Source organism: Phasianus colchicus, chromosome 2 (genome assembly GCF_987193195.1).
Source record: "Phasianus colchicus chromosome 2, bPhaCol1.hap1.1, whole genome shotgun sequence".
NCBI classification, from domain to species: Eukaryota; Metazoa; Chordata; class Aves; order Galliformes; family Phasianidae; genus Phasianus; species Phasianus colchicus.
Genome location: NC_143437.1, coordinates 34,120,535 through 34,146,495, shown reverse-complemented (window position 1 = coordinate 34,146,495; position 25,961 = coordinate 34,120,535). Strand labels below are relative to the sequence as shown.

Here is a 25,961-nt window from a genome sequence, read left to right as displayed (position 1 = left end):
TGTGTACAGGTTGCACAGGGATGCAGGGTGACAGGGATCTTTCCCTTCTGTTCAGCCATGGGAGTGGGAGGTTAGGCTCTCCCTGACTTACATGTATGAGTGGAAAGGGGGAGATGGAGAGGGTAGCAGACAGAGACGCAATAGAATTAGTTTGTAAATGGCTCTGCATCCCAGCTGCAAAGCCCTTACTGCATCCTTTTGGCTTGGAGACCAAGATTAGAGATGCACCGATGCATGGCAAGAACAGTAAACAGCATGCTCCTTTCCCTTTTTTTTTATGGATAGAGGAGATCAAAGCTTGAAAGAAGGTTTCTGTGTTAAGTATTGCTCTGCACTTGAAGAATAATGCAGTAACAATCTGGCTTGCAATGGGCAACAGTAAATATATACAAAAAGCTATCACAACTTCTGCCTTCATCGACAGCAGCGAAGATGTAGATGTAGACAGAGATGGCTCTAGGAGAGTTAACTCCATTTTCATCTAATGCTGTATCATATTAGAAAAGCTACTAGAAGGACACCTCTTGATGTATTGCAGAAATCTCTATGAAGATCTCTCCTCTGTATGGGAGCTCTCTGCTTGTTAAAAACGAAGGTCTGAATGTTTGGAAATTATAAATATGATAGGGGAAATAGCACAGCAGATTACCTGGCACATGACAGATATATAGCTTATTGCTGAATAATGAATGGGAAATATAATTGATTACTGTCACATCAGCTTCTTAATCATCAGAATTGGCCACAATTTAAGTTAAATATATCAAGTGAAGATTTAAGTTACTAGGATTTAGTAAAAATTAAAAAAAAAAAAGCACTATCAAATTTATTATTTAAACAAGTGAAAATTATCAGTTATCCAGTTTGTATAAATGATCAGATGTTAAAACCTAATAGTTATGGGGCTTAAAAAAGCAAGTACAAAATACTAAGTTATCTTTAGAGTCATGAATGTTATCTAAAGGAGACCCAGACAGGAGCAAAACATCAACTTAAAGCAAGGCACCAGCTTCATCCAACTGTCAGCCCTGGGGCTGCTCTTGTCTGCAGCACTGAGCAAAGGCAGTAAAGAGCATCAGGCACCAGAGGTGGGCAGGAAGATGAGCTGGAGAACCTCACAGAACTGGTATTGCCTTCAGGCTAACTTCAGCAAAGGAGAGCTGGTAACACACACGAATGAGCCTGGCACTTCTTGAAGCAGTATGTTGTCCAGGGGAGAAAAATACCCCAGCAGTGATGTAGGATTTGAGATGGGAAGTGAGTGAGCCCATGTTCTGAAGATACATCACTCCTGAAAGGGGATTCTTCGATATATTTAAGATGATAGTAACAGCAATATAATGGCAGGACAAATAGTCTAGGGTAGGAGGAGATGAATACAAAATCAGTTTAGGTCCAGCAGGGATAGCTTAAAACCAAAAAGTGTCTTGTAAAAAAACTGCAGAAACAGACTGAAGAAGATGGTGAATGATACAGAAATAGAAGGGATGAAGAAGCATGCTTGTTGATTGTGTGACTCACAATAAACTACAAGCACTAAAAGGCAAAGTTCTTCTATCCAAAATCACAGATACCTACAGGGAAGAAGGAGGGTGGAAACCATAGCTCTGCTCCTGCTCTTTACTTTCATTGGTCCCAGATTCTCTACTCTGTGGTAAGGAGAGTAGAAAACACTGCGATATTTTTATCTCTTAGATCTAATAGTCATTTTTCATTCAGACACCTCTGAGCTATCAAACTGTAATTAGCAGTTACTGATACCAAAGAAAGGCAGTCCCTGAAACTCTGTGCAACAGTGACCCATCACTGCATTCAGCTGCAGCCTGAGGAAGCAGCACGGATGATAGAAAAAGTGGTGAGGAATACTCAAAGGCACAAATTACAGTCAGGACAGGAGGGAAGGGAATCCACGGTGGGTTTGGGGTTAGCAAAAGAGTGGGGAAGGAAGAAGCAGTCCAAAGTACTGACCTGTTTCAAGGTCTCCAGTGCCTGAGGTAACATGCCTTGACTGTACTGCAGTTTGCCCACTCGCATCAGCTGCACAGCCCTCAGTGGATGGAAATCAGGATAATACAGCCTGCGGAGAAAAGGGAGGGAAATGCGTCACTGTGTCGGCTCTCACCTTCACAGTCACTTCTCTGTGGAGAGCTATTAGGGTGAGACTGCAAAGTCCTTGTGAATGTTAATAAGGTACTCAGAGAAAATTAGCTGCTCTACCAAGAAGCATGAAATACTGAGGGGAATTAGAAAATTATTACTCTCTATCTCAGAGGAATGCCTTTAACATTATCCTGTTAGGAAGTGACTGGAGTGGGATTATTTCATTTGCTACGTTGGATAGCACAATAGCATTTACTGTATATTTAGTGTTGCAAACAGAGGTCGTTCACAATCCTACATTCCCGAAGAGGTATGCATAATTTTTTTAAGGAAGCTTCAGTAGGAAAACCTGTCCTGGGTCCTATAAGATGAAGGAGAAGGACTGCACACGACACCAAGTGTGTCATCATTTCTGAGGGATTGCTTGCTGCTCCTTATTGCAGAAAGAACTGGTAACGCATGTTCAAAGTAACATTTTGGTTTTGGCTCGTGAATATAGGCAGGGTATTTGCTAAAATGAGGAAAAATTCCTTTTCTCAATTTCACAGAAGCAGAAGTTTTCCATCAACCTCACTGGAGTTACTTTCAGAACAGCATATGTTGAGATGAAAGCAGAACTGTGTTCTCTTTTCCCGAGGATGTAGATGGAGGGCAATGTCATCATTAATTCCCTTCAAGACACTCATGAAACGTCGTAAGTCTAAAATGAAAATAAGTAAGCATCATGGAAAATGCTTGCACACCCCAAATTCCTTTTTCTGCTGATTTCACACAATTTCGGTGAGACACAGAAACACATGGGAAGCACACCCAGTAGGATCTCTGTACCCTGATCTATGAAGGCCTCTTCTGAGGCAGTAGAAACCAGCTTCTTGTGAAGAATTCATCCTAAATTCCCATGTGCACCACCTGTTCAGACCACAGAACTACAAGAAGTGCACAGCGGTGTTCTCAGCCCTCTTGGGGGTTGCAGCCCAAAAAGGAGAGTCAGTAGGCTAAAGAGAAGAAAAATGGCAGTACTTGTCTCAGTCCTAACCGATCATTAAGGAATTTCAGTGATTCAGATGAATAGACACTAGAAATCTATCAGAAGGGTTATTTTTAGATTTTTTTTTTTTTCTGATGACTGTATCAACTAACATGGTGCTATCTGCTAATAGTTAAAGAAAAAAAATGCAACTAAGTCTGAGATTTTGATGTGGATTAGCAAAGAGTAAATAGGAATTGCAGAGATAGCATGGCACAAATGGGAATAGTGATGATGTGCGCAACTTTCTAAAACTTGCAAAACAATGATACCATTATGGGTGCATATTTCTCCCCTCACCTGTGACTGTGGCTATGGATGGAGTAAAAAGGTAATTCCCCCTTTAATTCAGGGCTACTGAAATACTGGGATGCCTTGGTCAACAATCATGGCCATAGAAGCAGCAGCAAAGAGTTTTGTGTGGATAAGTTTCTGCAGTCCTTGGTAGACTTTGCTGCTCCCTGCTCTGATTCTTCTCTGTCTGGTCCTTCATGAGATCACATGGACAAATGCAGGCTGCGCTTCAGTCTGGCAACATGTGGCTTGCTGAACTTCATGGGGATCCACCAGAGTGCAGAATCCGTCCCTGCATGCAGACAGCTCTCTCTTTATAGCTCACACGTTCACTTGCAGTCAGTGAAGATTTACCACTGTGGTATGGGCAATACCCAGAGAAAACAGGAGGCCATTTAACAATGTCAGGTACTCTGTCCAGACTACCAACCATAAACTAAAGCAAGTGAAAATTTAAGATGAGGACATAGGAGGACTAAGTGTGGAACAACGAGCTCTGAGTTCATAAATATTTACAAAGCTATTTTACTGCACTGATTTATGTTCAGATCTTGTGCATGTATATAGTTACATTTGCAAGTCTTAAAATTGACATTTGAAACTACTATTTATTATCATATTCCGGAATAAATCTGTTAAACTACTGGAACACCTTTCATGAAAGCATCTGCATTGAGTGAGTTTACAAGAGAAATTTGGGCAGCTTGCAGCTCTTCTGGAAGACATGTAAGTGGGCAGAAAGTCATTCATTTCTTCCAGGCATCCCCAGAATTCAATATGGCATGGCAAAAAGAATTAAGAAGCAGTGTCAGGTAGTCGAGAGCAAATCTGTTATCCTTGTATGTTGCTCTGAACAAAACAAATGGATATGTTTAATACTAAGGGAGACATTTACCAGCCAGAGAAACTGGTACCTAAAGACTGTCAACATGAGAATAACACAACTATAGAGGAATACATCCTGCAAAACACGGTACAGCTTGGGAAGAGTAGGATTTCAATCTGAAAAGGGTTTTATGAGATTTACCAAGGCCTGAGGGACGGGAAGGGGAACAGCATCATATTGAAAGATGAAATAAAGGAAGACAGTTCTGTGGAGTGATGTTTCCTGCCCCTTGGCACTGGTCAATGCACAGCAATTCACTTGCAAAGAGAGATTAAACAGACTACAATAACTATCAACTAAAGCTGCACTGTAAGCAAGACAACTGGAGGAGGCTCGGAGAAATCTTTAAATTTTAAACCCCAGACTTAATCTAAGACAGTACAACTTTGTTTCAGCCTCTGGCTAGCAGCACCCAAGCCAGCCTGTCCCTTGCCTATCTGCTAGTCCCAACTTGGTGTCACTTGAAATAACAGCAAAGCAGCTTCTAGTGCCCCCTCCAGGTTGTTGGTGGAGGTGTTAGGACCAGTCCTGAATAGGACCCAGGCAGCACTAAATGGTACTGGCTGGCATTCAGTCAGCAACATATTGGCCAAAACCCTCTGACTTCCACCATCCAACTCTTTTGTTACCTGTCAAGCTGTCTGCTCATCTGCACTGTAATATTCTAACCTGGATGACAACTCCCTGGCCCTTTTGGCCTTTCATATATGATAGTCAGTAACGTGGCCAGCTCTCTTAGTGCCTTTGCTGGAGGCAGCCATCAAGCCCAACGGGTTTGTCTGAGTCATACTCTCTCAGAAAGTCCCCAGCTCAACTCTCTTTCTGGGTTGTGCCAGGTATACTGCACAGGTAAGAGCGAGGCAAAGAAAGCACTGTCTAGCTGACTATTCAAAACCTCAAATGAAAACTATAACTTAGTCTCCAGGTAGCTTACTTCAGTGTTTCACTGTTCCAGGAACCAGCAATTTCTGCATTTCGTTCACTTAATAGAAGGATATCAATATTCAGTAGACAAAGATAAGGCCAATACTCTGTAAAGCCATAGCAGTTTCTAATACACCATGAATTCAATAGCCCCTATTTGCAGTTCAGCCCTGACATTTGCCTTGATTAACCTCCAGAGCAGTCACTGTTCATACACTTTATAAAGAAAAATTTTCTTCATTCTATATCTCTATTTCAGCTCTGAATCCCTTCAAGCAATCATCTGCATTCTTTTATATACAACAATGTAAAAAAAAAAATCAACAGAAACAAACTTGACAAATTTTAGTCAACTCCTTCTACTTCTTAATACTGTGATTCCTCTAATTTCACTCAAATTATCTCCCATTAGAGCATGAATAATCAGAAATTTTGTGTTCTCCTAGGAGCTAAAGCCTACTATTAAAAAAGAAAAAATATGCAAAATCAATGTCTTTTCTGATACCTCATATTTTAAAATAAACTCCTGCCATTTCCTCTGTCTCTGTAAATCTGTCTGCAGGGTTAACATTTGCACCTTTGTCTTCAGCCTGACGTAATTAGAAGCAGGCAGGATTTGTAAAACCTGAAATGAGGGTTTAAAATGGAAATGTTACAAGGCTCTTTAATATGGTGACACGTGAAAAGTGATGCCATACATGACTGCAAATTGCTTTGTAGTACCTTTTAGTGCAAGTAAATATGACAGCATAAAAGACATAAAGCAGTTTTAGGAGCCACGGCAACAGAGAAGGAATTAAGAACAGGCTTCTGGGCTTCAGGAAAGGTGTGAGCCGAATGCAAAGAGGAAAGCATCAGCCTCTAAGACAGAAATGCACTAGCTATGCTGGATGGAAATGTTCACACAAATACAGCACCTGATAAGTGTGACCCTCTTATCTTCTTCTTCTTTTTTTTTTTTTTTTTTTTTTACTTATTCTTGATTTCAGATTGAATCAATATTTGAGTACATTCATTAAAGCTGTTCACATGACTGCTGTCTAAGAATTATTTTTATGGTGTCCAGCTATTTGTTTTTTTTCATTATTTATTGATGCGACACTGGTTATCTAATTCACATGACAATTTTTCCATTCAGTGACTGGGATGATTTTTAGGACAAATTTAAGGACAAATTGTTAATTACGCTAAAAAGTACAAAATGTTTGGTATCTATTGACATTTCCAAGAATGGTCCAGTTGCTTTATGAACAGTCAAAGAAATTATATCCCTCGAGAGTATAGAAGAGGTAAACTACCTGTGCTCATCATCTGGGAGCTCGTAGATCTTAATACCTAAAAAAAGGGACTGTGCTACAGCTGCTCATTCTGATCTCTGAATTTCACCTATCCGTTCCTACACCAAAAATGGGAATCTAAAGCTGAAATAGTGCTTAAAAAGCAATGTTGTATTTATAGAAAATATCCTTTTTTTATAAATAATTACTTTAATATTATAATAAACACTGGCCCTGCACAAGAGCTTAGTCTGAAATAAAACAAGGCTATAGGGTTATTTCTGGAGGAAATGAGAAAATGTTATTGATACTGGAATAAATGACTTTGTTTTCCATGCTAAGTATTAGAAGTCACATTGTAATTGTATAATTTCTCAGGGCAGTATGCCTATATTAACTGATGTATAATCTTTAGAGTTCCCCCATGGAAGTCTGGCCCTGTTCTCATGTTACCACATGTTTTTTTCTTGGAATAAGAACAGTTTTAAACAGACATTCCTTCCTCCCTATCTCAATTCCCTATTTATGGATGACCTGGAATGATTAAATCAGTTCAGGACCTTACAACTCCCCTTATATCTTTCTGTAGCAATCATGTCAGTTTTGGAACAGCAGACAAAATCTTTTATCTGTAGTAGAGTTGGTATACTCCAACTGCTCTGAAATTTTTATTGTCCATTTGATCTCCCCATCACAGTGTCTCACTGACACAATCAAAGCACGACTGAACACTTTAACGCAGGCATCAGCTTTTTCTATTTTTTTTCCCCTGATATTACCTCTGTCACTTGTGGGATCAATCCCTCAGCACTAGCATGGAGGATTTCCTCGAGGTAACTGCTAGTGCACATCTCTAGCTAACAACAGAAAGTCAGCCTTGTTCTTCGAGCCAGCCATGGTCAGCTATCAGTAGAGATACGTAAACATTGCATCTCTGTTCAAGCCTCCTTTGGAAGTCTCTGTAATATATACATCTTATATAATATATAAGACTAAAATACATCTTGGCTGTACATTTTTACAGTCTAAATTACATGTGCTCTCTATCTGTATTACTGCTTTGCCAACAAAATCCTCTGTTATCTTAAATATTGAAAGTTTCATCAAAGACCACAACTCATTTAAGTGCACCATCATACTAAAAAGTACAGCATGGCTGTCCTTGCACTGCATAGTTGAGAAAGTGAGGCAAGGGTAAATGAAATGATTTCTCAAATGTTACAAAAAACAAAACAAAACAAAACAAAAAAAACCCTAGGAAAGCCAAGATTTGAACCTGGATCTCAAGAACTGTGTGCAGGTTCAGGCAATATGATTTTTTCATGGTTCATGCAGGGCCTGGTTCTCAGCTTCATGCTGTCTGTCTGTTTCTGCCAAGCCAAATGAAAGTAAATACAGTTTTTTAGGCTTAAAAGGCATGTTGTATTTCACAAACAAAATGCAGAAACAGTAGTATTAGTTTAGAAATTTTTGTGACAGACAGCCAATTTCTTCTTCATTTTTTTTTTATTCTGTCCTCACTCCAGACATGTCCCTTTATCTCCGTGAAATAAGTGCCACTAAAAACAATTCAGGATTTAGATCTGTGAAATCATGGTTCAAAATCTTTTTCATCACATCTATGTCTTATAGTCTTCTACTAGTATTTGTTTCAGTAATTCAACTGATGTGATCAAATAAGCAATCACACTTCTTAATCAACTGAATTCGCAAGAAATGTTAGCTATCCATCTAAGAAATCATTTCTCTCTGGCTGCTGATCATTCTGCTATTTTCCTGTGTTATGGTGACAATCTATGCCACATCAAAATGGATTTCGTTCCAGATGTTGGCGTGTTGAATGATAACTTTAATAAAATGATGGAGTGGTATAAACCACTATTTTCTTCTTGGCTCTGGATCAAACTACTCAATTTAAAATGCTGATGCTGTCTGAGTGGTCCATGTCAAGTGTTCTGTCTTCTGGTGTTAGGAAATGTTAGGGTAAGAAACAATATTTAGTTTGGAATGGAAGAAGGAAAAGACTTTACAAAAATTGTCCCTGCGTCCTGGCTGATCTTCAGAGCATCTTGAAGCTCTTGCTATTTTTGTCATGACATCACCATCTAAAGATAGTAGGATGAACTGTTACTTCAGAGAGGAATACACTGCCTAAGTCCTTGCATATCCAGAGGAAGAAGAGGACAGGGTCAACAGTTTAGTTCAAAGAACTTATTAAAAAAATAATTAGAAAGTGAAAGAGAGTATGTTTAAAGCCAGAAAACTCAGGAAGTCTAAGAAAGACAGCAAAGGAAGAGTGGGAGAACAATTATTACTAAGAACATGCATGGGAAGAGATGTAAAATACGGAACGGAAACGTGTACTAGAGAAATATTAATCTGTGACAAAGACCTTGATGTTCACATTCTACTCCGAGCAATTAGTCTATTGCAAGTTACTGATGTTAAGAAAACTGGCCTACCCTTGGTATCTTATATGCCTAGAATACAGCTGCAAAACTGGATGCAGATACAAGCAATGCAAGTTTAGACTCCAGTGTTCTGCAAGAAGATCATGAATCTACACGTCTGTGTGACATTTCCTTTTCAGCCACAGAATGAGAGCTCAACCTGGGAAAGAATGAGAAGCACTACCATAACTCCTATGCTCACTGCAGAAAACTTAACTCTAATTGTTTCCCTGACCCCTTGTTATGAAAGGAGTCCCCCCAGTATTAGTGCAACCCACATCTAATTGTAACTACAGTTAGTAAACCTCAGAGAGGTGGTGTGAGTGTGCATGAGCACATGCAGGTGCAAACTGCACAACAAAGGATGCGGCTGGCAGTGTCACCAGCATCAGTGCAAAAGGCCTTTTCTCCACTCATCAGTATCTCAGATCACCTCAGAAGTGTGTTGTAATACAGAAGGCTGATAATGTGAGTTAGATCACTGGTTTAAGCAACAGTTATCTTTTTTTTTTTCTTTTTCTATCATACCTCCAGATAATTCTGTAGAGAAACTATCAGATGTGGTGCAATAACTTCAGATAAAGGATTACAAACACTAATGTCAGACAGGATGGCTGCAGTTTGGAGAGACATTGTTCTCATGACAGCCATGGGTCAGGAAAGAATCACAAGTCCTTTCACTGAGTTTCTGTCACTTTCCAATTCTGGAAATGAGAGAATTATTGTTGTTTTTATTATTATTTTTACCCATAAAAGTGCTCTTGTAAGCATTTACATATACAGTTGTGGTTCTGAAGTAATCTGTATTACTTGAGGAAGAGATTTTGGAGTTAAAATAGATACTTCTACAAAAACATTTGCTCTGTGAATGTTGTGGTCAAAAAAATTCAAACCCAACTGAACATTAAGATATTTTTTAGGAAAACAGAAAAGTGTTGTAAAACTACAGGATACCCCTACATCTGCATGCAATTCTGATCCTGTCACTTCAAATGAGGTCAACAGATAAGTATTTCTATATCTGGCTTTACTTCTTTTATGTCAAATTTTCCATCTTTAAGGTGGGAAAACAATCTACTCAATGGAGGTTAAATTCAATGACATTTGTCAAGAGCTTTGAGATTCAATAGGAAGCTACATGGTTAAAATGTGACAGCTAAACAAGATCTTCTGTCTGTGCTGGAGAACACTAACCTCTGTCTAGTCACTCAGCCAGCTAGAAAATTTCTTGCATGACCCAAAAAGCATGTAAATCGCTCCAGAGTTTCTTAGAAAATACAACAATCTGGAAGAAAGTGGAGGGGGAAACAGCATTCTTTACAGGGAAAAAAAAGAGGCTGGCTATGAACTTTACGAATAGCAATCATGAGCAACTATCTCTCCAAGGCTCTAAAGGTCTGCCTGAAATCTAGTTGAATTTAAAGAACAGATTTTTTCAAACAATGCCACATCACCTCTTCATAGGTGGAAAATGGTGCAATCCTTCAAAAGAACAAGGCATGTTTGAACTCTCTATTTGTAATAGAAAGCAGCATGTTCACTGAACAAGTATTTTTCAAGTGAAGTCATGTTTGCTGTACATCTTGATTAATGGGTACATTTGTATCTTGGAAGAACAGGCAGGGGGCAAAAAAATTTAAGAGAAGTTTGCTTGAGGAAGAAAAGGACCCATGAAACAAATACTTCAGTTCACAGAAAGTAAAGCAATTTTCAAGCTTTCATGCTTTACATTATATCCTATATCAGTACCAGGTTTACTTTATGAGCTACTGTCTCCAATGGCTAAATCCAACATGTATGCTACAGGTAGCAGAACATCTCAAGGCACCTTCCACTGATATAAATTGGTATAATACCACTGATTTTAATGCTTGGTGCATTCACTGACGTGGTGACATCAGCTTTTGCTAGCACGTGGAACATCATGCATCTAAGAGCTATAAAACAATGTTAATGTCAGCATCACCGAATCAAAATCAAATTTCCAAAGCATTGGCCAAAATGTGTAGTATTTTGGGTTAAAAGATGTTTGTTTCACTTTTTGTTCAAAAGTTGCTTTCTTTCTTCAATGCTCACTGGGACAACCACTCTGTAATCATATATAATCATAGTTGTTCAAAGAGTTTCTGAGGTTTTGCAAAATTATACTGAGTTGCAGCTACGCAGCCTAGTGACCCAGAGCTTGTTTATAGACGTGTGAGACAAGGGGATAAAATATACTTTCCAACAGAATAGAATTTCACGAAGAATTTCCTCACTATGAGGTTCTAGATTGTATATGCAGATTAGGGCATTAGTGTTTGCATCTTAACATGACGAAGTTACTTTTATAGGCAAGACAAGGCATGAGCAATTCATTTAAGCTGACGTGCAATGCATTTGGGTACATACTGAGTAAATCTCTCAACTATAAACAGAAACAAATAGGTTGCAGGCTGCAAATATGGGGTACAATATGCCCAAACTCAGCTCCCAAGGACTTAACCGTTTTATCTCTCATTTAGTGGCTCCTACATAAACATCCATAATGGGTCTATTGGGAGAATAACATTTCTCAAATTATGGGAACTCTAGTAACTGAGAGGAGAGCCATAGAACACCACCTGCCAGACCACAATTGCAGCGACCAAGCATGACATGGAAGAAAATGGCCGTGAGTGCATTAGACTTATAAAAACAACAAATATAATCAAAGAAAAAAACTTTGATCTGGACAAGAAATTATGAGAAGATAGATGACTGGGACAGGATCAACCCAGGTTCTACAACAGTACTTTCACTGGCCCAATTCTGACAGGAATCATCTGAAACAATCTGGTAAACATTAACCTTGCATTCCATTCACTGAGGGCAGCAGTCATAAAGAAAGACCTTCAGCTGCAATACAGGCACATGAATAAGACTTACAACAGCCTAAAATTATGAAACGTTGAGCAACCACATTCTCTCTTTGTCAATTGTGTAGAGGCAATTAACACACTGACTTATGGCATAGGAAGGAAAATGAGCAAAAGAAACAGACAGACTTTATCAGGTATATTTTTTCTATCAAATGTTAGTCATGTCCCATTGAACTGAAGAAAGACTGTGATACTTGGCCCATGGCTCCCCGACAATTTCTGCACTCTGAGATAAGGTTCATAGATCTAGCTCTGAACTAGCAGCTAGCACACAGGGAAATGCTCCAGCAAGCTGTTGTACAAGTGCAGCAAGGCTGCCAGGGTAACCTATCTAGGTTAGATAGGTTCTGGCCTACTACATCAACTTGCGCCACAGGTCATACCCCTTTGCCAGATAAAACCCTTTAACACAGTATTTACAATTGGTTTGCCATTACACATACCAGTTATTCCTTAGGCAAGACCTCCAGTTTATCTCACAAGTCATGTCTAACATTTCTAATTTCTGAATGATCTTTTCCCAGATACTGTCTCCTATTTTCTTCTCAGTTTTCCTCCTGTATTTGCTGTATCATTCTTTCCTTGGCTATTTACCCTTCTTCTTACATTTCCTTTTTTCTCTATTCTTTATCCTACCAGATTGTTTTTTCCCCTCACCTCCTCCATCATCTTTTCTCTGTTACAATTTTTCTTCCACTCCTAGGACCTGTCCACCTACACATAACCGAAGTGACAGAAGGTGATTGCTTGCTTGGCTGGGTTACATGCAAGATACATACCTCTGAAGCAAGAGCAAACAGCTGTTTCAAACTCTTTGTATGCAATAAAAACTATAACATGTTAAGACATGCAACAGTGTACTGTGCATAAAGCCTCAGGAAACTACCCATTGATCTACGACATGTCCATTAATTTCTGTAGCCTAAAGGGCATCTTTCTAAATTGGTACAGGAGGCAGACATGAGAAAAATCTGTCAATACTCTTTTGTGAAATATAGGAAAACCATATACTTAGTCTTCACTTTTAACTACGAATCCATGAGGGATAAAACAGGCATCAAAATAAAAAATGGCATTTACTTGCCTCGAGCAAACCCAAAATGTTACAGCCTCAGCTTGCAGCACAATGGGATCTCACCATTTCATTGTCAATCTGTGATTTCTTTGAAATATAACTTAGATATCTCTTGATTTTCACGGCACTCAATCTCAAGACTTCTGTAGTGGTTTGTATCTTGTGCTGAACCAGATGCATCTCAACAGTGCAGCAAAAGACCTCTAACAAAATGATGCTCTCCCATCAGATGACAATTTATTTCCTAGAAACATGGAGATCTTTCCTGAGGTCACCTTGCAGCCACATATTGATGCTACTACATAATTTTTGAATACAGATTTATTGCTCTTCTTCTGAGATACGTTATTTCTTTTTCTGCTCACAGTGTTACACCAAACAATGTTCTTGATCCATCCCCTCCTTATTTCAACAAGACTCTGTCAAAACAACTTTGACTGACAGGAAAGACTAGTACTTAAAAGGTTTCTGCTAATTATTTTCTGGCTTCCTGTAGGTTTTTGTGGGTAAAACCTGTGATTTACTTTATCATAGTCTTTGATATTTAGGGCAGTTCTTTACATTTCCCCTTATCAGATTAACAGCTGATGAGTTGTACCTTCATATGATAAGGTATATGCCTCAGTTTTAGCCTTTACTTAGCTGGTGCTACCATCAGCTGCTGTCCTTAGTCTTGAATAATCAGATCTGCTTTCATCCAGCTCTGCTATGGATATGCAACAAGATGAATACGATGGCTGTGCTCCTGGTTTGACTTTTCTTGGCAGCTTTGCCACATCTCTAGTCTATGTTTTCCAGTCATGTTTTAGATGCCATCCTAAAGCTGAATGACCACTGCTTTGATGTTTAGGCCATGTTTTTGAGACTTAACTTCCAGTCTCCTTAGAAAGCACCATGGTAATTTTTGTACAAATCAAATTTTAAGTTAAAATATAAGTCCATGAAAAAAACCCCACCAAAGCTATGCATTGCTAGATGTTACCATTCTCTTTACCAGTGCATGTCCAGAAAAGCAGTATGAATGATATCTACTTTCAAGCACACAGTTTCTAAATTACAGTTCAGTAGAAGGCTTGGATAATGTATCCATGTAATGAGACTTTATATGTTGCTATAAAGTACAAATAATGCTTATCAGGCAAGTCAGTTATGGAAAATATGAATTTTTCCTTTTGTTGCTAGTTTGAGACATTATAGAGTAGATTCTTAAAAAAACTGCGAAGTTTAATTTCTCTATGACATTTGTTTATGAATAGAGATGAGCCAAAAGGGAAATTTTGCTGTGCAAGGAAGTACACTGACAGCATGAACACTACTGGATAGCAAAAGTATTTCCACCGTGACATAAGCAGATTTAAAATGAATGCATTCAGATATGCAGATTGCTTTGACATTTTAAAATATGAGAAAAAGGATTAAATATAAACACACTACAGTTTTTTGATTCCTACATTATATAACATAGATTAAGTCATCTCATACAGTATGTCATACAATGATATACAACATCCAAGACATAACATTTTAAGCCAGTTTCATGTGGATAAATATTTATACAAGAAAAAACACAATGAAAATGGTTATCTGCCTCTCTTCTTAACAGAGAAGCAATAAATGGAGAGATTATTGGCTTAAAGAGTATAGGAATGTCTTGTTTTGTCTATACTCCAGAGCACTTCCACTCATCTCATCCTTTTATCTCCTCATTCAGCAGTTTTGTCTTTCTATTCCAACCCTCTTCCAAACCCTTCACCAGCAAATCTTCTCTAGCTTTCACTATGGCTTGATCACCTCCAAGGCTCCTTTCTCTGAATATCATTCTTACATCTTCACCTGGAAAGTGTTCCTGACAAGATCACTAACCTCCACAGTCATCAGACCTGCCATCCGCATCACAAGCCCTATGTACAGAGTAGGGCATCAAAACATCAGATGCTCTCATTGTCAGCACATCTGTAGCATGACCCTACAAGTAACAGTTCTATTTTTAAAAGCAGTCAATAACCATTTATGTGAAGAATATGTTCCATAAATCAAAACAATGAACAAACTGATGACAGTGCAGGCCTTCCATACTTGTAGAGCACTTTACCCAGTATCATTGTCACCCAGTATCTTTGTCACCCACTAACCATTTTATGAGTACAAAATTATTATTGACTACCCACCTTATGTGTTCTACTGTATCACATTTACTACTTTATTCAAAAGTTAAAGAGCTCTAACAAATTTCTGCCTTACGGATAGGTAAATGAGTTAAAATAGGTTGAAAGATGATTTACAAATACTTTATAGGGTATCTGATCAAAAGTCAGTTCCACACTTGCCATTGGACAGTGCCTATCTGAATGTACTCTGAGTTGACTTGATTTGAAATTATGACTACATAATGTACGAATTTAAGTTGGATTCTTTCTGCTATGGTGTAAATGCTCCCAGTGAAAACAAACATAAAGCTATTTAACATCTAATTTGAACTGTTTCCAAGGTAAATTGGGCCATGCTGCATTAAATCAAGAGAAACATAAGTATCTGAAAAGATTTAATTAAAGTGCCTTAAAGTCTATTTGGGTTATTTACTACTGAGGTCAAAGTACTGGACAAATAAAAACAGTATCCTTAAAAAAAAACACAAACACACAACAAGAAAGCACATATCTCAAGAAATGCACGTGAAGATAAAATCCAATGGTAAAGATCATATATTGCTCCCCTCTTCAGAGTAATAACTGATGATTTCTTTCTCTAAGTGGATAGGAGGTAGCTAGAAAATTCATTTGTGGGATAAGAAAAAAAAAGATTTGCGTTTTTAGATACTAGACAAAATGGATTAAGGCACAAACTAGATACAAGAATATATTTTGCATTATTGGGTTAATACTCCTGTTGTGCTACCTTCTGATTCAAAATTGATGATACAATAAGTGTAAATTATGAACTATTAATTAGAAATGGAGATTGTGCTAAACGTACAAGCAAATGCTAACCAGCAAACACACAGTCAGTTGCTATAGTAATTCTATGCTCCTCCGAGGTCTTAAGAATCATTAAGGGCTATGACGAATTTAGTCCTTTACAAAATATGCTTTCTCATCACCTCATTTAGTGGATTTTCTGCACAATTCCCATGTGCACACTGCACACATCACACGGTGTCTAATCAAATTCAAGTATATTTGAATTTTTATTAAATGCTGACCTTTCCAATATACATTTCATTTCTGCTCATATCTAATATATACATCGTGATCTCAAATATTCCTCAATGCTTATGTTTAAAGTGAAGAAAGCATTGAAAGCAGCTCACTAGGAAAAATGGAATCACGTCAAAAAATAATAGAAGATTTTTAAAGAAAAGTACATTGGTTAATTATTGCAAACCTAAAATCTGAGAGAAATTCTCCCATGTGTACGGGGCCAGCACAGGTCCTATGCATCAATTAGGCCTACTTAAAAGACATTTTAAAGGTTTAGATGGGATTTATGTGGTGCATAAGCCTAGGGCTGTCTGTCTGCATGTGAATTTCATCCTCCATATTCATACCTGTCAAAATAGCTGAAATCTGAACATTAAGGAGGTTGTTAGCAAATCAAAATCTAAATTCTCAGACACTGTCCCCACTGTTTCTTATAGCAAAACAAAGTGCTTATAACACAAGGAAAGTGCCAGCAACTGCAGCTTCAGTACTAAACTTTCTCACTTAAGTTGCTTTAAACAGGAAGATGGATGGTACTCTCTGAAGAAAAAGACTGTTTCTCTCTTTTTCTCTTAAAGGAACAGGTTTTAGTGCTACTCAACTTATGCAAGGAAATGAAGCGCAAGACAAACACTGTACTGAGCACCAGATGTATACAAGGCTATATACAAAATCACCTATTTTATTCCTGTAAATATGACTTTAAATGCATGATTAAATTGCACCGAAGGATCTAAGGAGCTCAAATTTGATCCCTGATGAAGAATTATTTAGGATTCATGAAAGGAAAAATTCTAAAATCTGAAATCTCTACTAAGTTCAACAACTGAACAGAAAACAAACTTTCTATTCAAGACATGAAGCATTTTGACAAGTCATCAATTGCTTGGACGCACATAAAATTGCCAAAAAAGATAAAAATCTACCTAAGTAATTTTCCTTGTAATTCCTAGTGAAAAAAACAGATACTTCCTATTTAGAAGTTGTACTGACAGTGCTACAGAAATCACAGTTAGCATTCCACTAGGCTTTTCCCTATTGGATCCTACCTGATCATCCGATAGTAACAGACCTGAGACACCTTTGAGACATCTTTTCCATTTATTTTAAACTTCATTTCTGTGCATTTTTCTTTGTATCTCTTTTTCTTTCCTCTCATGCCAAATTGCCAAAATATCACTGTCGCCTCATTTAAACCCCTCTTCAGAATTCACATATTATGCAGTGCGTGAAGAAAGCACAGTCTGAAACTCCTCCAAGCTCCTACAACTTAGGCATCCTCTAGTAACTCTTGCCTCTTGAGTTTTTTGAGAAACGTTGTCTTCTGGTGTCTATCTTCCATTCTGCTCTGCAGTCATTTCATATCATTCTAGTGTACATTACACTGCATCATCTAAACATTTGAGCTGTAACTCCACCTCTATTTAAGAAAGCATTTAAAAGAAGTGCTGAAATAGCTGCTTAGTTTACCTTTGTGAGCTTTATCTTCCCATCTAAACCCTTCCTAGAATTACCTGCTGTTGGTTCTCCACAGTTACAAAATAATCAGTTCTGCTACTATACTTGAACACCACTTCAGAAAAATTTCATGTGACAGTAAGATTTATCCAATAGGATATTCACACAAACAGGTATCAAACTTTTGATACCCAAATGGGAAGCTTAATATACGCAGGTTCACAGGTCAAAGCAGAGTCAAGGACTTCTTGAAAAGCAAATCCTGAAAATCTAACTCACTCTGCTGAATACTTCCTAGCATTAATAATTCAAGATGAGATTGTGAGCTGAGTTATCTGTCATGTCGATTCAGACTTCTCACTGTGGGGGCAATTTGCACCACAATCTGACTCTCTGACTTGAAATGGAGACAAAATGATTAATTCTGCTTGTAATTTACTAATCTTTGACACAGAAGCTTGAGGACAGTGCCTTCATATAGGAATATCACACCTCCAAAAAGAGAAGCCAACTAGCTGCAAAATTCCTCCTTTAGTTTTGCTGGATGTTCCAACTTCATAAGTGATTGCTTTTAGTAAATGCTGTAGTTATAAATGCCTATAGACAAAGAACACAATCCTCAGAGGGCTACAGCTTCTAATTTCTTTGAAAAAGAGACACAATCTGCACCATGAAAAATATAATTGCACTTTAATTATCAGTTAGCTGAATAGCATGAGATATGTATGCCTTCATTTTTTAATAGCTTCTGTCTTCTTCCAGGAAATTGTGGAAAGAAATAATAGAGTTTTATTTCTGTCTGATTCCACCAAAATTAAAAAAATAAAAAATAAAAAATCAAATGAAGATTCAAATTCTTCTGGATCAGTCATTACCCAGGAGGAACACTAGCAATAATGAACACTGATACACAAGCACAGCTGCAGTGTTCACATCAGTGGCAAGCAAAAACAAAAATTTGCCCCTTTGGTTGAGTTCTGCTACATTAAACTGATAAAAAGCCCTTGGCTGGCTGACTCAAGGTTACTTCTTTGTTTTATAAGATCAGAGTTTTAGCATTTGAAAAATATTTTGTATCATGCAGTATATAGATACTATATATCCTTCTACAGAGAAGTTGTGATCATTCAGGAATAACACAGAATATGCCTTACATAAGGAAACCCTTAGCAACAAAAATATGTCAGCATTTAGAAGGATTTTTTAAAACAGATTTATAGCCAATGAAAGACCTTAAGCTGGATACACTGCAATCTAGCCTGGCTTTTTAAAAATACACCACATAGAGCACCAATGGAACAGCATGCAAGATGGCAACATGTTGACAAAGTCTCTGTAGCGTTTAAATTTTCCCACAACTAATTAAAAAAATACATTAAAAAGGGTTCCTCTTTAGATTTAATGGAGAAATTGAGACAAGACCGCACGTCTTCATTTTGGCCCCAATGTCTTTTGTTCGTGTTGACCTCAAGCACAGGAGAGCTTCTTAACTATAAGAGTATTGTTGAATTATTTAATTCAATGCGTACTATGTCACATCACTGGGGAATCTGAAAGAACAGAAAGTGTGTGATAGGGAGAAATAATTTCTCCATCCATTCTCAGGGAATGAGGATGGAAGGAAAGAGTATGTGTGAAGCTTTGTGCTTCTTACCATAATAGATTAGTTTGACCACAGGATTACATGCATTCGTTACAAATGAACATCGGTTACAAATGCAAAAAATGCACTCTGGGGATGGGGATATTTAGAAAATATGTACCATTTTATATATTTATTGAGTTTTCTCATTTTTAAAAGAGAAGTTAACCAGTGAAATAGTCACACGTAGCCATTATAAATTATTTGGAGATGAAGAAACAGTGTTGCTCATTGTGATAAATCTTCATCACTCCTTTGCTGAAAAGATACCTCCCACAGGAAAACATTTGGCCTCTGAAGACAGAGAACTGTCAAAGCTGAAATATTAAAGTGCTCCCACTTTAATATCACATCAGGAATCAATATTATACTGAAAGTATAAATGAGACAGAACTAAATATTTTCATTTGAAAATTAAAGAGGAAAGATCTTGAAAGAAGACTGTATTTTCTCCATATTGCTTATGCTATATTATCCTATGTAACACTTAAATATCCTGTGGTTATTAAGATTAATAATAATAAAAACCAGGCAAAAGGCATATGCTTACCTATTGATAAAGCACCTATTAAAACACCATTATTGAGACTGATCATTCAGTAGATAAGGGTCATTCACCAGAGGCAAGTAACTTTGAGCTGCATCTTGCATATATAGGTGTGTTTAAGGCCCCCAAGTTTCTGCTGTAATTATTCAATGAAAACAAATATACCAGTGAAAAAAAAAAGGCAAAATGAAAAAATAATCAAAACTGCTATGTATCTCCCTTTTCTTCAGTTTTATTTTCACAGAATCACAGAATGGCTTGGGTTGGAAGGGACCTCAGGGATCATCAAGTTCCAACCCCCTTCTTGTTTTCTTCCTTTCTTTTTTTGAGAGGTATGAAATGTGGAGTTCTTAATAGCAGAATATTATTCTTTAAAATGACAACCTGGAAAGCTTCAATGTTTCTGTGGCATTTCAAAGACTGACTAGAGGTTACAGAGAGGTTAATATTAGTCATCTTTTTCTTATTGTTGTGCTCCCTTATTCCCACAGGTTTTCTGTGCATAACATGAATTTGCATAGGCAATACAGCACTGAAATATGAGATTAGAACATGGATAACAGAAGAACAGTTACAAGAGAAATCAGATACATTAGTTGCTTTAACACAAGTGTTTCTTAAAGGATTTGCATTAGAGAATAATACTCTTCCTGAGCATTTGCTCTATTTTCCCAGTCCAAGATGACTAATCACAAAAGCACTGGTATTGAATCAGTTAGCAGAGCTGAAGCCTGATGAAATGTGTCAAAAGTAGATGAATTTAACCTTGCAGTATTCAAGGAATGGATACAATACCCTGGGGCACATTAGAGAAGTACATGATAGTAATTATCTAAAGGGAGATAACCAATGTGGATTTAGAAAGGCAAGGACCTCCCTAACTAATCTACTCGACCTTTATCATGAGGCTAGAAACAGAGCTGATAATGGGCTTTGCAAATAGAAGACTGTGTTTGTATTTTCAGGAGGTCATGTAGACATACACAACAAATAGATGAAAGAAGTAAAACATCTTTATAAAGAAACCTCTGAAAACTCAGAAAAAAGCATGTGTCCCATGGGAACACCTTTAACACTCCATTGTCCACTGAAGCACACAGAGAAGTGCTGCAATCCAACAGCAGCACTATGGGATGAGCATTTGTTACATCATCTACAGCCTAAGATTGCTTTGTAATATAGAGCCAGAATTTGTAGCTCCATGAGAACTAATGGCTTGTTTGAACTAAGTAAAGGGGGAAAATGCATACAATCTACAGAGATTTCAACACAGACCAAAACTTGATTTAACGGACTAAGCAGTTATAACATAAGAAACCTCTTTGTATGCTAAACTTCTCTTTCCCCCTGCCCCTATCCAGACAGCAGATGAACCTAGAACCTGTGGATGCAGATAAGGGTTACGATTAGGTACACCTACTCTCCAAAACAGTGTCTTTCTTGAAACTGTTCTTCTAGCTTATGATAATCTGCAAACCGTTTGGGTGTGGAACACACAGGCCATAGTGAAGTGCAACCCTCCGTCAGCCATATTCAAAGCCCACAGAAATTAATGAGGTTTGGACCATGGATCACATCCTCACACAGTTTCATTTCACTGTAATTAAATTCCAAGGTGCTCATCTGCCCACGTGGAATGAAGCAGATATACTCTAGCACAATTGTTTTCCTCATTCCTACATTGTCTGAGCAGGGAAAGGAAGGAAGACTGCAGTAAAAGGAGGGGTCACTAGTGATGACAGAGATGTATACACTCAGGTTGTGAGGTGATGGGGGATAAGGAACAGAAATTAACAACCCACCCCCCCCAAATCTTCCTTTATCATGTTAAAGGAGTAAAAAAAAAAAAAAAAGAAGATAACATGCTGGGGTCAGACAAGAAGTAAGGAGTGTAAGAATCTGGGAGAGGAAGAAGGCCAGTCCAAATGACCTCCCTGATGTGAGTTGCTGAGACAAAGAGGAAATGAAGAACCTTCACTGTGGAACTGTAGAAAAATCAAACTGCCTTTACCAATAGCTTAGGAGTTTCTTAGTTAGGTCAGGGAAGTCAGTAATTCAGGAAGTGTAAGACCACAGAAGAAACATAAGCTATCTCTGCAAATGAGACCATATAGTAAGCCAGAACATAGTGACAAGAAAAGAAAATTATTCTACAGATAATGTGCATTTGTAGTCACAAAAAAGTCTTGTACTAAACATTTAGAGTATTGGACCCAAAAAGCCATCTGGAGATGTACACATTGTTTCTTTTTTTTCTCCTCATTTCAGAAATGCGCTAGAAACAGCAAGAAATATTTTGTCCTTCACTATCAAGTGGAACATATTTCCCTGCATTTTTAACTGAATTTATCAGATCTCTGCTTTTGTTTCACAGTCCACGACAACTTGAATTCTTCTGGAATAAATATTCATAGCACTCATATTCCAGTCATATGTGTGAATTGCTTAAGCTTGGTTCTCATAATTAAAGCCATTAGCAGGGACTTCAAGACGGGTTTGTGCTTGCACAGAAACTTGCTGAAGTCTTATCTCCATTTTTTAATGCCAGCATTTGGCTGGCACTGCCTCAGTGTTAAGCTAGTATGGAAGGAAGCAGTTTATTCAAGAGAGAAAACCTGAGCTAAGGATTAAAAATGTTCACAAAACAGTCACGAATATTTTGAAATACATTTGCTTAAAGAATTCCAATAGAAATAAACCTGAGAGGTCTGTTTGTGGATATTCTGAGGGCAAAGCAGAAGTGAAATATGGGAAACAAATTGATTGTTATTCCTTGCTTGCTCAGCTCTAGTCATAATTTGCTTTCTTCAGGCGCAGATCTGGCATCAGTGATGGAGGCCCTTAACTCAGTTAGGCTTAGTTCGGTCATGTTGTGAGGAACTGGTGCACACTAAACTTCTGAAAAATTTTTTTACAGGTTACAGGGAACTACAAAACACAAGATGATGATATATGCTAATGTAGAAAGTCCCAGGGTGTGGTCCCTTGGGCATGGTTTTGGATTATGAAAGAGTCTTTCTCTTGAATCAAATACCTCAATTTTAAGAGTTGGGAAAGCTGAAAGATGAATACTGTCTGTAAAAAGGGAATAAGTTGGAGTCAGGAAGTGGAGTCAGTATTTTTGAGTAAATGAAGAGGCTGGAAACTTGTCATTTGTAGCCTAACTTCTAAGAGAAAAGGCTCGTAATTGGAAAAGAAAAGCAGGGAAGGAATGAGAGAGTGTCTGAAAGACAGTGGGAAAATAGAAAGATATCATTTGGTACATGAGATAGAGTAATAAGTGTCAAAAGGTGGCAAAGTAAGTAACTTCTGGAGGTTTTTTTCAGCAGCAAAACAATCTTTGCAAAAAGAAGTTGATGCTACACTGCCATCAGTATACTGATTAGCTAAAGCTATCTAAAGAGCGCCAGGACACCTAACAAACTGTGACATCCAATAGTCATTGCCTGCCTACACTAATAGGAGAAGCAACCCTCCTGAGATTAAACTTTCCATTTTGACCTGCTATATTTCCTAATACTTGTGAGAAGCTTTCTATGAGAAACCATAAAACTACTTCATTAGCTTTCAGCAAATCTCTCATTAAAACTCCTCCTTGTCACAGTTCCTGGATAAAATCTAGATCATACAAGAACTACTAACAGATCACTCATGCCCACAACAGTCAGGCTGCCCAAGGCTGGAAGGGTCTGGTCATACTCCATCTTACTGTTAGCAGCTCCTTTCCTGACATGCTAATTTTATATTCTCCCATGACAGCTTAGGGGAAAAAAAAAAAAATGTTTTCAGCCTGATAACATGATTTACGGGGACATCATCTGTCTGTCAGTGCTTCTCTACTAACTTCTGAGTTCACTGTCCAATTTCAACTAAATTTGGGAGTGCAGTACAATTCTCAAAAAAAAAGAAAGATACCAATACCACTTTCCTCAAGGTAAGGAATACGGTGTGAGATTGCCTCAAGTTAGATTTGAGGGAGTGAATGCAGGAAAAAATGCTATAAATTCTCTAACCATGTGAAACTTTAGTTTGTGCACGATTAAAGTCACTATGCTTTCTCTGTGGTGTGAGTTCTCTGATGTGTAATAAACACTGTGTGAAACACTGAAGCACAGCTATCATTCAGTCAATCAGCATAAAAAGTCAGTCAGAAACAAAAATCTAATGGAAAAATAGCTCTCTTAGTTCTGGAGGCCAGGGAAAAAAACTTGCATAACATTTGTGCCTAGAGCTCTTTATGGCTATGAATGTACAAATGATGAACTCATAGCAAGTCACTGGAATAATGCTATCGTGATGTCAACATGCATTAAAGTAGAATAAAGCTCATTTTCTATAGGAATTTGCTCGGAGAGTGAGTCTGCTAAGCACATCTGAATTTTTAGAGCACGTTGGTGATACTTTTCCTTTAGAGCAGGCAGGCCACTGCCCTAAGTTTCTATGGGCAGAACCTGTAGGCAGAACTGCCTACAGCAAGTATGAAAGACTGCTGCGTGTAGCAATGAGAGGCTATGAAGAACGCAGTGGGCTACCCTAAGCTCTGGGCTCTGATACCCTGTGATTTGCAGAGACCACAGACAGCAAGTTTCCAATATGTGCACTGCATATGCCTGAAGCCAACTTTTCCGTATGCTTGTACATTTATGGACAGCACTTCAGGGAAATCTGTTGCTTACAAAAGGCAAACATTTAAATGTAAAGAAGAAAAACAGATCTCCTGAGGGACAGTTGTTAGTAAGCTGTCTTCAAGAGGAGAATAAACCAGACAACATTCTATGTCTATATAATAATTTATTTTATTTTCCTGAGATAATGTATTATTCTTATTAGACACTTAAAGGACTAGGTACATCTTATACAGGTATCATGTGACTGTGGTCATGGTATGATTTATATCAGTGGAGAGTTGAAGGTCAGTGATAACTTGGCCAAAGAGCACACATTAAGTGATGTCAGGAATGAAACAGGGCAAAACAGAGTGATACAGAAGACAGATCATGTACAAAATCAGTGGTATTTTCACACTAGTGAAGGAACAGTGGTGGCAGCTATTAAAAACAAAGTAGTACATAAATCAAGTCTTGCTTCTTCAGACTGTGATGAGCCATTCCCAACACTTTCATTACCAAATCCATTGCCCAGTGTCAGCCAGAGGTAGGATTTATTTTCACTATTTACACCTATACTTAGACTATACACACACTTCACTTTTCTATCACAATGTTAGATGCTATCATTAACTCTAGTCTCTCTGATCCACCAGCATCTCTTCAGCTTCTCTTCTAAAATACTTTGAAAGCAAGAGCCACTGCATTGAAGTCAGTGAAAGCTAAAAGATAGGAAACACTAAAGAAGAAGGCAACAGTCACATAAGAACCACTCTTAACCAATTTTGACACACAACTTTATGATGATTTTAGCCACATATAATCTCCCTGTAAAAAAGTTTCTGAAAAATGTTACTTAAGTACATACAGATCATTCAATTAAAACAGCCATTTGGGTAAAGTCCAAAACCTAGGATAAATTCCTATACTGCACAACATGCTCTTTAATATAGTCAGGCAGTTTCAAAATTGTTTATTGTAAGTTTTCTTTTTATTTCCCTGAGCTCTCCCTTAGTATTTTCTTCATGGTTACTAACTTAACAAGATAAATAAAACAGACTTGATAATGCATTTTTCTTTGTATTATCAAAAACCCTTTTACTTAACAGAAGAGTGTGTAATACATTGAAGAATACTCTACTGATGCCTCATGAAATCTTATCTTTGCATTCTAAATCCTAGCTTTGCCTGGGTTATGTGATAAAATAATTTGTAATCTCCATGAAACTGTGAAAAGCGATTCTTTTCAACTATTGAGAACAAAGTAAAATTGCAAAACATGGACACACTAAAATTAAATAGCAGATGATGCTTCACGGAACTCAGGCAGAATTAGAAAAATCTGTCAACAGATCATAACAAAAACCTATACAGTGAACAAAAGTCATATCCACAACAATCTCACTTCCAGAGAAGTTTGCTAATTTAAAAATGATGAAAGAGAATCATGAAAGAGAATCAGGTCTTGATTTTATGAAAGCATCCTTAGCCTTAAACAAATAAATCAGAGAAACACTACAGAATCCACAGACACCAGAATCACGCATCAGATATGGATTACGAGTGTGTGGTTGTGC

The 25,961-nt window shown here is 37.7% G+C and overlaps 1 protein-coding gene across 4 annotated transcripts in view; it reads right to left on the bottom strand.

The window, feature by feature from the left end:
- SMYD3 (SET and MYND domain containing 3) overlaps positions 1-25,961 on the bottom strand; it is a 371,581-nt gene that overhangs the window by 14,913 nt on the left and 330,707 nt on the right. For all 4 annotated transcript variants that reach the window (XR_016464163.1, XR_016464164.1, XM_031592877.2 and 1 more), the window contains exon 11: positions 1,969-2,077. Coding sequence is in view for 2 of the 4 variants with exons in the window: in XM_031592877.2 (XP_031448737.2) it covers positions 1,969-2,077 (109 nt within the window). In the remaining 2 variants the exon portion in view is untranslated. The remainder of the gene's footprint in view (positions 1-1,968; positions 2,078-25,961) is intronic.